This window comes from Danaus plexippus, assembly GCF_018135715.1.
Source record: "Danaus plexippus chromosome 16 unlocalized genomic scaffold, MEX_DaPlex mxdp_23, whole genome shotgun sequence".
In the NCBI taxonomy this organism is placed as follows: domain Eukaryota; kingdom Metazoa; phylum Arthropoda; class Insecta; order Lepidoptera; family Nymphalidae; genus Danaus; species Danaus plexippus.
The window spans coordinates 1163347-1179366 of NW_026869851.1; the positions used below are offsets into that span (position 1 = coordinate 1163347).

Below are 16020 nucleotides of genomic sequence, written 5' to 3' on the forward strand. Positions count from 1 at the left end.
AACAAACGTAACAAAACAACGGACTTGGAAGTAGGTATGTTTTTGATCATTACAAATTCCGTTAAAAACGTTGTCACTTCAAACTATACTTCTGCTGTTGTCAATCGTAACTAAACTTTTCAGATATTAAAAGTATTTCACTAATTCCCATTAAAAATTATAAGTTAAACAATTACTTAATTTGAAAGTAAAATTTTTCGACTCCCTTTTCGTCCTAAATTGAAAATGTTGACTTTCTAAGTAATCAATTAAAGAAATAACATGGCCGATTAACATATGATTTACGTGCTTTATATATTAAACAGTTTAAGTTTATACTTAAAAATAGTTTAAATTCAAATCATGTACCTTAAGATCATTGGGAGATGAAACGACCTGATCTGGGAAAACGTAAATTTGGTCGCATAACAAAGAAACAATTGTAGTAACAAACAGGTAATAGATATATATATACTTATTTAAACGAGGACTGAGCTGTAGGCACCTCTTATCTAAAAGGTTAAATCTATAGAGAGTATATCTATAGGACCAAAAGATGTCTTGGTTTTTATATTGACATAAATATAATGTATCGTACCTGTATGTACATATCGTTTTTTTTTTTAATATAATTTTTGTTAGTAACAACACAGTTTATCATACATTTCTTGGTATTGAAGATTTTAAATAAATTGCTATTCAGAATGGTGTTTGTGTAGGTATTTTATGTCCTATTACACCTTTGCCCTTTGTTTTCTTATACTATGTTAAAAAACAAGATTGAGAATGTGTATTAAAAATTAATTTATTGGCGTCATCCAAGTTCTCAGTGTTGCTATGTAAATATGGAAAACTAAAAGAAAAAACGAATCGTATATGCCAACCGAATGTTCAACGTATTGTTTGTGCATTATTTATTATTGATGTGTATATATTTTTTTTATACCTTGGCAACATTTTATAAGAAATTAAAAATTGTATGTATGTTAGTTTATGAGATATATTTTTTCGTAAATGCCCAAAACCTATAAAACATTTCTTATATCTTATGTTTACAAATTATTCATGCATTACTTTCAGTGAAAACAGCTTTCGTAAGAAACGTTCGTACGGAATTTTCGGTAGCTATTTTATGGTCAATCACTGATGAACTGGTTTCATTTATAATTAATGTGGAAGACAGGAACAACAATACTTTTGTCCGCAAGTACTAATTAGAATAAACCAAATATATTTCAAATAATCCTGATTTTATTATGTTATAAACGACTCAACCCAATAACAAAACGTTATTTAAAAAAAATAAAATCAATTCGTATGATAAGCGGATAAAATTTCCCTACGCATAAAAATACAAATATTATCTTCGTAATAATTCTTATTAATTATGCCATATAAGTAACGTAACAAGTCATTTTATTTACCGTACTTGCATAATACGTAAGTGTGTTTATGGTCACACTTAAAAAATTACGAACCTCAAACTTGTAGTGTTATATTATTTGTGTATCGAATTGCCATTATGAAAATTATTTGTATATGATAAAAATACGAAATATTTAGTACAGAATTAAATAAAAAGTAACTTTTCTCCTTTTAAACAAGAGGCAGGTTTACTATAAGGTAATATTATCAGTGTGTCTAATAACGTTTGACTTAATTGACAATAAAAAATCTTGCACAACCTGATCAGGTGGATAGACATTTGTATAATGCGGTTAGTTCTGAAAATCCCTTATATATAATTATGTTAACTACATTTAAAAGAAGTTAAGGATAGATATATATAGTTGATTTTTTATTTATATGATGCAGATGTTACCAGTATATTATATATGAGGAATGGTTGATGACATTTTAATGAATAATCGTAAAAAAGCATTTAATAAATCATACTTATTATTCTCAAACATGTTTCCAATATATAGTCACATAGTTTATGTCTTAAAAAACTAGTTGATATATAAGGAATATCGTAAATTACATCGTGAGTATATTTAAATATGACAACCCCAAATCCTACATATGCGTACTTTCACAAAGCTAATATAATGCTATCCTTCGAAGATTTTGGGACACGAGGAAAATTTTATGTTTAAGTATTTATTTCAACGTAACATTGCATACGAATTAAATTATCAGTTATTTGGTTTGTGTTTTATTATTAATAAATAGTAGTTTGGTATTGATTGGTTCACCTAAAACTATTTATAAATTATTATTATTTCTTGTAAATAATTGTTATTTAAATAATATAGCGTTTCACCTATCAATTATGCGTTATTAATTTATTATATATGATTCTTAATTTTGAGGTTATTTATTAAGATAATCCCTTTTTCTGGACCCATACGAAATAAATGGTATTTTATTGACTTCACCAGACCTAATGCGGTTATAATTTTATAGCAAATTCTGTTACTTTTAAACTGAACTTCATATTTCTTAGAAGATATTATATAATTATTATTGTTATAAATACATCGTACTCATGTAACCTGGTTAAAAGGTTCTTGGTTTTTCCGTAGTAAAACGTCGTGATAATTTAGTTTAACCCATATGGGATGTAGAAAGAAAATACATTAATAAAAAGTAAGCTCTCCTTCCAGTAGAGACTTATTTGATGTTGTTGTTGGCTAAAACTTATAAATAGGTATTTATGATACTTAAAATTTGATTTGGTACAATCTTATCATTTCTAATTAATCACGATCAAGATAAACACTTGTTGAAATGATAAGAAGTTTCCATTGATACCATTCAGAGAGTATTATTCAATAGCAGCTGGTGCTATAATGGCAGAAAAGGTTAAGAAGAAACCATCGTTTTTTAGTTTAAAACGTTTCAACAGTCAGAAGAGTATAGATGAACCAGTAACACCAACTCAACCAAGTCCGCCAGCGTTAAAACCAACTCAGAGAAGAATGAGTAATACAGACACGAAACCGAGGAAGTGAGTAAATTATGACGACACTAAAATATATTTTGTTCCATTGAATTTCCAACAATAGCAGTAAACTTACCCTAAGTTTGCAAAGTCAAACTAAAAACGGAGCGATAACTGTTTGTCATTCATAAATCTTCGCATATACTATTAACCTAGGTTATTGAATGGGAAACGGGAATTGTTTCGTATGTAGTGTGACCATGCAAACCGGTGCTAAGCATATAGGTATTATTTTTATAAGTAGCAAATAATTTTCTATAAATAGCAACATAGTTGTGAAAGTTCAGTTCTTTTGTCACCTCATTTTGATAGTAAATATAATACTTATTTATATTAATGCTCAGAGAAATAATAATTCTAACAATATTTGTCTTAATATCTTAATAGATAAATGTAATGATTGAGAATAGAATTCTAAATCAAACATCATTGAATAAGTAGAATATAACCCCAATTAATTCTTAGCTACTTGATAAAATTTTCCTGCAGAGATTGCTTTTCAGCGATAAGATCGCTCTTTGTACACGGTTTTTTTGTCTTTGTTTTTATATTTGATAATACTATAAAAAGTAATATGAATTTAATCATTTATAAGATAACTATAGAATCTGAGAAAACATATGCTACGTCTTAAAGTATCTTTAGTAATAATTGCGTGTTATTTCTCTTAGAAATTGAAGAATATTTTAGATGAATAATCGCAAACAGTAGAGCTTACCAAGAACTTGTTAGAACTTGAAGGTTACAAACTCCGGCCTTGTTAAGAAAGTAATAAAACAGGATTAAAATCTTAGGCATTAATCATACTATTTATCAGGTGAAGATTGGAGTAAGCTACTTCATTCTCTCGTTATTTTTTATATCCTTAAAGTTTAAGCCCAATTATTGATCAAAGAATTAAAACACCTCAGTTATATCTACAAATACTCATTGAAAACTTTGATACACAAAATAGATTTCGATTTTTATTATTGTGAATGTCTTTAGTCGGAGGAATCTGCTATGTAGTTATTGTATAGAGATGTTCAAGAATAAGAGCAGAACTTTAAAGCGACATTTTTATAGTTTTACTTTCTAGTCCACGGTTGGGCATATTGACGGAAATTTTAAAAATTTTGTGACACATTTTGCATCTATACCATATATTGCTATGAAAAAATAATATGTTAATGTTATTGTATTGTATACAATCGCTGTGTAATAAAGGAGGTGGGATTATGATAATTTTTATTGAATTATCCAAGAATATTTAAAAATTTTCTAAAGTTTTACTTAAGTTCAGATTTTGTAACAACGGCTGGTTTTTTGATACTCTCCTAATGTTTAGGGCTGTTATAACTAAATATTAAAAATATGTAAGAAAACGATCGAATTCTAAGGAAACTACTTTTAGATAGAATTTAGAGAAAACGATTAATTGTGTCTATTCTAAAACAAGGAAAAAATATTCAGGTTATCGCATAATATTAATGCGAGTTAGGGGCAACAAACTGAATACCGAAGATTTCACAGCAGTTTATAAACAAATTGCATTTATTTATCAATAAGACACTTGGAGGCTGGAACTATAGTTTACCAGCAATTATTACTTTCTGCCAACGTTCTGTGAAAATGTTACCCGGGAAAATCCAACTCATTGGCTGATAATACCTCGAATGCAATTTCACTTTGTAAAAAAAAAATTCATGCAACAAACAGACGCTTTTTAAAACGTTTAATTACATTATAGTAATGAAGATATGATAAATTTAAGGAAATTAAAATATGATTGAACTTAATGCTTACGGGTTTATGAAATGTATTGATAATAATTACCATAAAAATCACAAATTAGAAGCTACATATTATAACAGTTGTTTAAAACCTCTAGAGAGTCTGCTGCTGGGATTAGAGAACTAGTGCAATGTTCGTTGTGCTTGGAAATGTTGAGTAATCCCAAAATGTTGCCCTGTCAACACACCTTCTGTTGTGCGTGTCTCAAAGTATATGTCGCAGGTAAAAAAATTATTAATATTCTATAAATTTGTGTCTAATTTGAAAGATAAAACATATTTCTCAGAATTAAACTATTAAAACTGGCACAGAGACTATTTATAAACAAATAAATATTACACATGACACCTGAACTTGTATTTGTTATTTTTTTTACCATTTTAAGATCAACCGGTGATAACTTGTCCTATATGCTGCACGCGAATACAAGTACTTAGACAAAACTTCGTAGAGGAACTGCCGTCTAATCTTTACATTGACACATTATTAACCATGTTTGGTGTCGAAAAGAAATCTGATACTCATACTCCACCGGTGACTCCATATAATCTACAAAGTGTCGATCTGTTTGCTGCTGGAGTTAGGTGCTCTCAATGTCGGACCATGTGTGATAATTCTGACGTTTCAGCTTGTCAACATTGTAAATTGGTTAGTATTTTAGGTCCCATTAAACGCTTTGACATCTACATTTATTCAATGGCTTGCAGATTGTAATTTTTGAAATAGTTAGATATAAGTGATATCCAAAATTATGATCGCTCGCAATGAAATCTTAAACATATTCTTAAGCCCACAGTAAAGAAGCACTTGCAACACTTACTGTGAAAAAAAATTAGACGCTGATTTTTATTAAAACCATATAATTTTCGTTTTCTTAATGATTCAGAACTTTTGCGGCGTTTGCTGGTCACAACACTTGAAAGACATGAGGTCACAAATTAGTTCAATTTTGAAGGAATTAGACGCTGCCTCCAGTCGACTCGAACACAAAGTAGAACATTATAAGGTAATTTATTATAATTAAAACTTATTATTAGGTAGGTATACGTTGCTGAGAAAGTGACATCAATAGTTAAAATACATTATATACCTACGTATGCACATTAAAAGTAAAACCGCCAATTGTTTTATATTCTCATTAGTGAAATTAAAAGTTTATTAACAATGGTGACATATGGTTGTATGAAAAACATAATAAACAATGCCATACCGAATGAAAGTGAAATAATTCGCACGCGGTGATTATTGATATACACTATTTCACATTTTCTTTCAAGGATCGCTGTGAACGAATCGTTGAACAAATTAACATAGCCGCGGAGGAAAAAATTAACAGAATTTTAGAAAGCAAAGTAAATCTACTAGAAGAAGCCAACAGATTAACTAAATCCGGAGATCTATCCGCATTAGCTCTAAAATCGTCTCTTGAAGAGGCTAGAGATGCATCTATTCAAACAATGACAAGCGAAGAGGATAATGACGTCGAAATGGTATTTCTAATAGTATAATAATGTTATAGTTAATAAAAATAAATATGCTTTAATAGATACATAGATACTTAAAAATTAATTTATATTTGTTACACATGAAATTATTTTCTCTAATCAGATTAACAAATTTATAAACCTACATCAAAACACAATCCAATTGTTAACCGAAGTATCGAAATGGGATGCTGAAAAATTTGTATTTGACAAAGAAAACTTTAGCATAGAATCGGATTCGTCCGTGCCTTGTGATGCTGAATCAGATGATCCTTTGCCCGAAACAGTTAAACAGAATAATCCTATGGAAAATGAGGCCAGCCTTATTTTGCACTATAGGTAAATAAACATTTTGATTAGCAAAAAAAAGAGTAAAAAAAGATTAAGGTGCTATCAATTGATGTAAATATACCTACTAAACGAATGTTTTTTTTTTCAAGAATTACGATTTACGATAAATGCTTTTTATCAATTAAGTAGATAAAATATTATTAATATATGACATTCTTAGAATTAATGATTATCACAGCACTATATTTGTTTTTAATAATTAAATACTGAATGATTTCGTCACGTCTGTCCGTGATCAGGGCTGATCAAAAGTATTTGAAACATTGGGTAAGCATTGAAAATAAACATAATTTTATTTAGCTTTAACATATGTTTATATAAATTCCAGATCCAGAAATTTCATTCCCCATTACTCATGGCGGAAGACCTCCCGACCTTGCGGCGTGGGCGTCAGTCCATGGAACAACCACCTCTACATATGCGGTATGGACAGTCATAGTGTTCTCGTGGTCGAAAGGACCCAGGCCAAGATCGTTTCCAGATTATCATGTGAAGGAATGCTGTGCCCGGTACACATCGCCTTCATGAAACCTTTAGGAGAGATTTATGTTACAGGTGAGTTTTCCTCTATCATGACTAACTGATAATTCATATTATATAAAATCTATATGTTTTAAGATAAATGGAAACACTGCATCCACGTGTTCTCTAAGGACGGTGATTACTTAAGGTCGTTGGGACAGAAGGGCAGTCGTGTGGGCATGTTGAGATCTCCTGAAGGCATTGCTACTGATAACATCAGTAATCAGATATATGTCGTGGACACTGGCAACGATAGGGTCCAGGTAGAATAATACAAATTACTACACCTAATGCCTATGATAACTTTTTTGACAATTACGTTGTAACAATACTATGATTTTTTAGGTACTGAAAATTCTCCTTATCACTACTTAGCTGTACTTATTTTTAGATAAATAATTGCTTGATCTTTATAAAACATTAAATTTTAAACTTATTCAACAGGTATTAGATACGGAAGGTAAATTCGTCGATCAATACGGTGTGGCCACGAGAGCGCAAACTAGTAACACGGCCAACGTTTGGACACAACAAGAAACTTTGTGTACGGAATTCAACGCGCCTACAGCTGTAGCAGTGACCAAAGATCGAGTGATTGTATTGGACAGTGGGAATCGAAGAGTGAAAATATATAACAAACAGGATAAGAATAAAATCACAGAGTTCGGGTCTTTGGGACACAGGAAGGGACAATTCAGACAGCCAGAAGTATTGACGGTCGATCCCCTGGGTTTTATACTAGTTGGTGATTCAGGCAACTGTCGAGTCCAAATCTTCAAACCGAACGGACAATTGGTCCGGGTTTTCGGAGGTCTCGGAGCTGATCCCGGCAAATTTGGATGGATATCAGGAATATACGTCACCAAACAGCTAGACATTATAGTCAGCGATACCAAAAATCACAACGTCAACTTCTTCTAAATAAAACACAACATCAACAGAAACGAATTTAATAAAAATAATTATAAACCATTTGTTATCACCAGTTTACTATAAGTGTATTTAATGATATTAATATTGTTTAATGTGAGATTCTGCAATATCATTATTATATACATATATATAAAATTTTATTTTTCTAACAACATAAATAGTTCTCGTTTTGTGGAATGATGATTTTTAAACAAATTAAGTTATCAATACATCAATGTCATAAGAAATGTCTATGCTCCAAAGATCTATGATTACAGATAACAAAAATATGGCATAAATCAGTCCTCGATTTTGGTGGTACAAATATAAAATATACTAAAAACTAGTATAAATTATCGAAACTGACTGAAGATCTTATAAAAATGATACCTAAATATAAAAGTTAAACTAAAACATTTTAAAGCCATCAGATTAAGTTTCCAAATCGCTGATTCATTACAATATTTATTTAACCGACATCACTCGAAAGCAAAAAGTTTTTATGCTTAAATTTATGAAGCATAAATGTAAAAATTACAATAAATTCTGATAAAGATAAAGAGGTAGTGTTAATTGCTCACTTTTCAACTTATTATATTTGTGACATTATATCGACTGTGTAATAATGCAAAAAATTGTAGATTACATTAGGCAATTCCATATTATTAGACAACTATAAATATATTGTCTTGAATACAGATCTATAAGAGACGATTTAAATCAAACGTAATCAAATTTATAAGTTAAAGAATCGGGTTTCTTGTTAAATTTAAATTTTCCAAGTATTTTGCCCTGAATAATATGAAACAAAACAATACAATTACTCTTTGCCTCTAATTCTAAGAAATTAAAATTACTAAAAAAAATAATTTACAATATTTGTAACAAACATATTACAAATCATAAAAAAAATATACATGTATGTATATATTAATAGTGTATATAGCACCATCAATGGTACAAATTATATGGTGAATTTGTGTTATTATTTACAAAAGCATAGCCATGGCAGAATAATTAAAACATTTGATCATTAAGACTGTTTTAAAGAAAATGGCGAAAATTGTCTATGGTGCTATGTCGTCCTAAGAAGATTTACATGGTTGACATCTACTTACAGGATGACTCTCACCGAGTACAACTGATTCTGACTCCGCCGGAGGTCCTTCACTATTATCATGTTGCCTCTGTGGAAATATAAAAATAACATATGTATAAAATATTGGAAATAATCATGTCTTATTACCCTTATATAATAAGGGTTCAATATTTAGACATAATTTTTGATAGAGCATTACATAAAATTTAAAAGTAAAATACATTTAAAAGATTATACTACAAAAGATGGAAAAAATCAATTAATTTTATACTATATATTATAATACTGGTATTGAAAAAAATTTTCATTTTATTAACATATTGCTTTTCCATTAATTTAGAAATATGGACTATTACCATAAAGTATATAAAAACTCAACCTTAAGTAACTATGACTGTTACAATGAACAAAGTGTATATTTCTATTTTTATACTACATTCTAGCTTTTATTACATATTTTTTGCATGATTTATGTAATCTTATCTTTCTTCTTCTTGATCTTTAACGTTGTTTGGATCATAAATTAAATACCTTCAGCTCTGTCGCTATATTTCTGAATGTGTCCTCAACATTTGTGTTATCTTTAGCTGATGTTTCCATAACAAACATTATTTCAGGGACATAACGGCAGAAAGACTTGGGCTCATCGGGTTCCACCTCTCTTTGTTCTGTTAGATCACATTTATTACCAATCAATGATACGATAACATTAGATGATGTATACCTCCGTACTTCTTCTATCCATTTTTGTATGGACAGAAAGGTTGATCGTTTTGTTATATCGTAAACTGAAAATACAAAGAATATTAATGTAACTTTGAAATAACTAGACCAATGATAAAAAACATATTTTTGTAGTTTATCAAATTGATATGACTCAGAAATAAAAAATGCAAAAAAGTGGGCGAATACAGCAACATACCTATAATTACACCATTGGCAGAGCGATAGTAGCTTTGCGTGATCGTTCTAAAGCGTTCCTGCCCCGCTGTATCCCATATCTGGAGCTAGAAAATTATATGTTAGTAAGCGCTTTTTGCAAACATCGTATTGTTATCTATCATTATTTACCTTGACCCTCTTCCCGTCTACAATCAAAGTTTTCATTGAAAAGTCTACACCTATTGTATTGCCGTGTCTTTCGATGAAATTTCCGGATTTCAAGCGTTGCACAATGCATGTCTTTCCTGTTCCGCAATCCCCAATAAGAACAATTTTAAATAAATAATCGAACTGTTCATCCGGGACACTCATTAAAGTGTAAGGGTTACGGCTGCTCATGATTAATCGTTAAATAACTAATAGATTAAAATTATTAATGTTTACGTTGCTCGCTTGACAACCATTTCTAACAATATACATATGACATTGACATTTAATTTTTTATATTGCAAGTTTCCACAGGTTACTAAAAGTTGAAAACAGTTTTACTTATGGTGAAAACGTGAATTAGATAATGATATTTTTTATAGATATAATTACCTTCAACTTCAGTTAGATATATTTTCAATGCAAGCCTTTGACACATTTCTATTCCCAAACAGGGTATTAACACCAAAATTCTACATTATTGGCAACACAGAAATTTGTAAGTTGTCAAAAATATGTCTTTGAATCTTGGTACTTGACAGTTCCGATATTTATTATCACTGCGAATGTTGTTGATAAATTAAATTAAAATACGTCTTACATTTAAAATTTATTTATTCCACAATTTATTTCTTTTCTGTAAAACAAAAAAGAAATGTACGATGATCCTACACTGTCAAATTTTGCTCTTTGTTTCTTATTTATTACATTTTTCATTAGGGAGTGCTATTAAGGTGCAAAATCATGTTTTTAAATATAATGAAAAATGAAATGCACTTTTTTACTTATCTTTGATTTTGTAGATTCCTGAACAATTTCACAAATCGAATCACACAAACAATTGGGCTGTATTAGTGGATACGTCGAGGTTTTGGTTCAACTATCGGCATGTGGCTAACGTTTTGTCTATCTATCGAAGTGTTAAGCGTCTGGGCATCCCTGATAGCCAAATTATACTCATGATATCTGACGATATGGCGTGTAATCCTAGAAACCCTCGTCCAGCAACTATCTTCAACAACGCTCATGAACAAATCAATGTTTATGGTGATGATGTAGAAGTCGACTATAGAGGCTACGAAGTAACTAACGCTTCAAAATTATTCTAATAAAAGTCATAATAACTTAATCAAAAGAATTTTAATCAGTTTTCATTATAGTAATATGAGAATTTTTATTGCATTACAGGTATCAGTCGAAAATTTCGTCCGTCTATTAACAGGGCGTGTTCCACCTGACACTCCTAAATCAAAACGACTCCTCACAGATGAAGGCAGTAATATACTTATATACTTAACTGGTCACGGAGGTGATGGGTTTCTTAAGTTTCAGGACTCAGAAGAAATCACAAGTCAAGAACTGGCTGATGCTTTGGAACAAATGTGGCAGAAGAGAAGGTATTTATATAATTAAATCTATTAAGGATATTGAAAATAGTATTTTAAAGATGTTAACACATATTCTTTATGTTTGAGATTTAACACTAATTCCAATTAGTTCTATTAAAAGAGGTTAAATGCCTCAATTTAAGGATACAGCATCCTTATATCGAGGCTAAATTAAATAAAATTGAAAATGTTTAAATTTTAAAATATTTGGATTAAGAGATTTTCTTAAAAAGATGTATGCATGCATGCATGCATTATACATTAAAAATAAAAAATTTGGGATTAATATGTAAATAGTATTGTCATTTATTTCTTATTTTATTAATATATATATGTTATTAATTATTATTATGCAAAAAAGCTTAGCTTAATACTTGTTGTGTGCCCTGACTGTGGTCAGTAAATTCTATGTATTGAAGTGTCATCTATAAAGATTTTTTGATAGAGCAACTTTTACTATAGTATTCCATTGTCCCAGTTTCGATTCCCGCTTGTTATGATAAATTTGCATCTTGTATATTCTAATTTTGAATTTATTATGTATCAATTATGCCTGCTCAGTATTTTTAAATAATATGATGTCAAATACAATTTAGGTGTAAATAATTTTATAAAATAAACATATACACAGTTGTTTCATGATGAAAAGATTTTTAAATACAGTGGGGGTGGGGGTTGATTGAGAGGATTTGTGGGCAACTGCTTTGTTTACAAGATTGTCGAGTTCTATTGAAATGAACTATAGATTACTTTACTATATAAGGTTCTGTCATGTATTTAATATATAGTTTTCTTGTATACAAAAGAATTATAATTAGCCATTTGTAACTTTTTAGGTACAACGAAATTTTCTTTATAATAGACACATGCCAGGCTTCATCGATGTATGAGAAGTTTTATTCGCCAAACATATTGGCTACCGCAAGCAGCCTGGTCGGAGAGGATTCACTGTCAGTGAGTTAATTTATCATTTTTATTTTAATATTGAAGAATTTGTGTCCAGATATTAAATGTACAAATGTGGTCAACATGAAGGAGGTATATGTTAACTGGCATTATATAATTTTTATTTTTTTTTGTATACAGATAAAATTAATTTGGATGTTTTTTTTTTTCGACTTTTTAGCACCATGTTGATTCAGCAATAGGTGTGTACATAATTGATAGATACACATATTATGTGCTGGAATTCTTGGAAAATGTACATCCTAATAGCAAGAAAACCATGTCAGAATTCGTGAGTATAGTTTGTTAAAAGGAAAATTAACTAAATAAATCTATAACAATATAAATACAGTACAGAGATTAGGATCTAAAAATTTAATTTCTAAAGAAATTTTTCAAATAATTTTAAATATCCCAATGCATTAAAATTATTTGATTTATCAATTAATGTTTTAAATTTGAGAAGTCTCTAAAGTTTAAAGCGTCTGTATACCAATATCTATGTATGTATTTATTTCTTGAAAATAATAAGTGTACAGGAATATATTTTTATCATGTCTTATATAACTTATCTATATCTACCCTCTCTTTTACATCTCGGGTTTGCTTGTAATTGCTGTTATTGATTAAAATTAAGGAATTAATATTTATATTTTTTTTATTTCAGCTTTCTGTTTGTCCGAAGAGCGCATGTTTGTCAACGGTGGGAGTCCGTCGTGATTTATTCAAGAGAGACCCCAACAAGGTCCCGATCACAGACTTCTTTGGTTCCGTCCGACCAGTCATCATAACAACCGACCCCATATACATAAAACGTGCACCAAAGAGAAAAAATACATTGTTAGTATTTACTTATAATTTTGAAGGGTTAAAAATGTATTTAAAATACACACAAAAAAAAACAATTGTTAATGGGTAAAATTAAAAAGTATTACACCATTAACTTGATGCTGACGGTATTATATTTTTCATTAATTAAATAACATCTTACTGACAGTAATTAAGTAACTATGTATATACTCAAAATTAAAAAAGGCAATTTTATTCATTTTGGGAAATTTCTATAAATTATATTATAACTTGCATGCTAAGTGGGGACATATATTTTAAATCTTCTCTTGACAATATTTGCCACAGTCGTGGTTCTTTACATTAGTAATAATAGTATCCAAACATTTTAGGTTATAATTATTCTGTTACAGAATGTATTAACTATAGATTCCTAATCATTATGTTTTCCAGGAATGTTACCAGAGTACCAGAGAAAAGGGAATATCTACCACAATTCCCCGTGCATTTAGTTAAAAACACTATTTAATTTATGATGTAAATATATTTTTCTTTCATAATAAAAACCATAAAACATTTATATTTTTGTTTATTTAGTATGTTAAAAATGTGTTTGTAAAATGTTCAAATGCAATTTACTCTATATAAATTAATGTTTCATATTGACATATGGACAAGTGTCAGTCTTATTATATCCATTTAACGAATTAATTATATATATATATCTATATATATTTGTTATATACATATATATATATAATTGGTTACTAGTTGACAAATGTGCTACTACTGCTATAAAGTGACGTTTACAGCCATTAAGATTTTATATATATAGATGGAATATAACTTCTAACATAGAAATGGTTTTTAAAAGCAGGTTAATCTGTACTATATTTGTATTTTATTCGGTACAGCGAAAAAAGAGGGTAGTACTAAAAATGTACAAGCTAGTCTAACCTTATATATAATCTTATATAGACGTTAATTTAATGTACATGGGGTTATTTACTGAATATACCTATCACAATTTTATAGTACGCCCATGTAATTTCTAACTCAAATACATAACTTTTTGTATAGGCATATTTCTTTGTAGTTTCTTAAGACCAATTCTGTTTAAGGTAAAAATAAGAATTTGATTGCAAAAATCACTTCCAATAAAAATTAACAAATTTTTATTACATTTAGAGTGAATACGTTTATCTAATCCATTTCACAGTGAGTACGTGAACGCAATTTATGATGATAAATGCGGTGGGTTTTGTTTACGCCAATGTTGGACATGCCTATTGGCTATTGCAAACGATCAGATACTTATTTGACGTGCTATTCAGGGTAATACAAAGCATGATCTTTTGTCCGCATGGCTTGCAGCTAGAATGCGTTGGACACCTTAAAAGTTGAATGCTGTCAAGTGCTCTTTAGCGACAACAGAGTATCGCAGACATATGACATTTCGTCGAAATTGTAGTTTAAAAGATTTTTACCTGTAATACGACGTTCTGTTCTCTATCTAATAGTTTCTCTTGTAAGATTGGATATACCTAACTATATTTTTCTGTTTAGATAGTACCTAAAGTGATCAATACTACCAAGATTATAGGTTATTCGGAATAAGTGAACCTTTTGGAATAACTTGTTCCAAAAAGTTTGATTCGGCTTATCAATACTAGTTTGCGCACGCGGCGTTGTCCGCTTGTATTTCAGATTTGTATTGAAAATGATTTAATAATATATATACGTAATAAAATTCTTAAAATAATTACTATAACCAAGGAGCAGTGCCATCAACAGCGAGTGAACGTTAAGGAACTGCACGAAACTTTCAATTAATTATAATCTGTGTCATTCTTACGTGTAAGCTACATCATAAGAAAATTTCATAAAAATCTGTTCAGTCAGTTATGTTTGAATTAGTTTTAAACATTCGTACATCCTAGCAAACTTTCTCATTTATATTAGGTATTATTAGTATATACTGTACCCTGTATTATTAGGGTCAAAAGCTATTTGAATACCTCCGTTGATATTAATTTAATCAAGGTAAGCAAAAGTACCCATGCTTTTATCTGAACATCTTTTATCCAATGCATAATGCACCTGATAATTTTTAATCTCTTCAATATTTGGTTTTCCCAAATACGGCCTTATCTCCCTTATCCTTCAAGATGATGACAAAAGAGTTTAAACTTGTCTCGTAACGTCCCAAAAATTTTATGAGTCATCTAAATTCCGATAAAATTTCAACGATCTACTTTCGATTAGAGCCTTTGTAAAATGTTGTTATAATTTTTTTAATGTTATTTATTTTGTTCGTGGTGAGTAAATTATGTTTGTCTTTTATTCTATTTATGGGATAGGAAAAATAATCAAACAATATTTAAGTTCTTATAAATATTACGTTAATAAAATATAAAACTAATCAACAAAATGAGGACATTGCAATTATTAACTCACTCTTATAAATTACCGCATCCACATCGATATATATTTAGCTAGGCTTATTTTACCCAGTGATTCGAAAAATATGACTGTAATTTTTTAAGGTAATTCTCATGAAGAAACCTTATATAAAGTTCTATAAAAAAGTTATTGTATTTGTTAATAGTAACGAGGAACACACACGGCTAATTCAGTATTTATTAACATCAGAAACGTTTTGAATTCATCATTATCAAATATATTAAAAAATTTTTAGAAGCTTCTTTATAAAATCGAGTATATATATATTTTTAGTTTTTA

The 16020-nt window shown here is 29.4% G+C and overlaps 3 protein-coding genes across 3 annotated transcripts; 2 read left to right on the top strand and 1 right to left on the bottom strand.

The window, feature by feature from the left end:
* Positions 1 to 2731: 2731 nt before the first annotated feature.
* On the top strand, positions 2732 to 7995 carry LOC116771963 (tripartite motif-containing protein 3-like). Its single transcript, XM_061528062.1, has 9 exons — positions 2732 to 2932; positions 4797 to 4921; positions 5085 to 5347; positions 5586 to 5705; positions 5977 to 6189; positions 6308 to 6522; positions 6863 to 7089; positions 7153 to 7319; positions 7501 to 7995. Exons 1-9 carry the CDS (start codon positions 2775 to 2777, stop codon positions 7975 to 7977), a joined length of 1965 nt encoding a protein of 654 aa, XP_061384046.1. The 5' UTR covers positions 2732 to 2774; the 3' UTR covers positions 7978 to 7995.
* Positions 7991 to 10433, bottom strand: LOC116771795 (ras-related protein Rab-43). The gene is made up of 4 exons (XM_032663768.2): positions 10139 to 10433; positions 9990 to 10074; positions 9599 to 9855; positions 7991 to 9155 (listed from the first exon to the last, which is right to left on the bottom strand). Exons 1-4 carry the CDS (start codon positions 10346 to 10348, stop codon positions 9054 to 9056), a joined length of 654 nt encoding a protein of 217 aa, XP_032519659.1. The 5' UTR covers positions 10349 to 10433; the 3' UTR covers positions 7991 to 9053.
* A 257-nt stretch (positions 10434 to 10690) lies between these two features.
* LOC116772100 (putative GPI-anchor transamidase) lies at positions 10691 to 13861 on the top strand. The gene is made up of 7 exons (XM_032664143.2): positions 10691 to 10890; positions 10960 to 11238; positions 11345 to 11553; positions 12381 to 12498; positions 12671 to 12781; positions 13157 to 13329; positions 13732 to 13861. Exons 1-7 carry the CDS (start codon positions 10819 to 10821, stop codon positions 13805 to 13807), a joined length of 1038 nt encoding a protein of 345 aa, XP_032520034.2. The 5' UTR covers positions 10691 to 10818; the 3' UTR covers positions 13808 to 13861.
* The last annotated feature ends 2159 nt before the right edge of the window (positions 13862 to 16020 follow it).

What these genes read in the sequence shown, in the direction of transcription:
- LOC116771963 (XM_061528062.1), top strand. Translation starts at nt 2,775, where the DNA reads ATGGCAGAAAAGGTTAAGAAGAAACCATCGTTTTTTAGTTTAAAACGT. An exon ending in CTTGTCAACATTGTAAATTG is followed by an intron (nt 5,348 to 5,585) that starts GTTAGTATTTTA and finishes TTAATGATTCAG; the next exon opens with AACTTTTGCGGCGTTTGCTG. An exon ending in ACAAAGTAGAACATTATAAG is followed by an intron (nt 5,706 to 5,976) that starts GTAATTTATTAT and finishes TTTTCTTTCAAG; the next exon opens with GATCGCTGTGAACGAATCGT.
- LOC116771795 (XM_032663768.2), bottom strand. Translation starts at nt 10,348, where the DNA reads ATGAGCAGCCGTAACCCTTACACTTTAATGAGTGTCCCGGATGAACAG. An exon ending in TGCCAATGGTGTAATTATAG is followed by an intron (nt 9,856 to 9,989) that starts GTATGTTGCTGT and finishes TTGTATTTTCAG; the next exon opens with TTTACGATATAACAAAACGA. An exon ending in ATATAGCGACAGAGCTGAAG is followed by an intron (nt 9,156 to 9,598) that starts GTATTTAATTTA and finishes ATATTTCCACAG; the next exon opens with AGGCAACATGATAATAGTGA.
- LOC116772100 (XM_032664143.2), top strand. Translation starts at nt 10,819, where the DNA reads ATGATCCTACACTGTCAAATTTTGCTCTTTGTTTCTTATTTATTACAT. An exon ending in TCGACTATAGAGGCTACGAA is followed by an intron (nt 11,239 to 11,344) that starts GTAACTAACGCT and finishes ATTGCATTACAG; the next exon opens with GTATCAGTCGAAAATTTCGT. An exon ending in CAAATGTGGCAGAAGAGAAG is followed by an intron (nt 11,554 to 12,380) that starts GTATTTATATAA and finishes GTAACTTTTTAG; the next exon opens with GTACAACGAAATTTTCTTTA.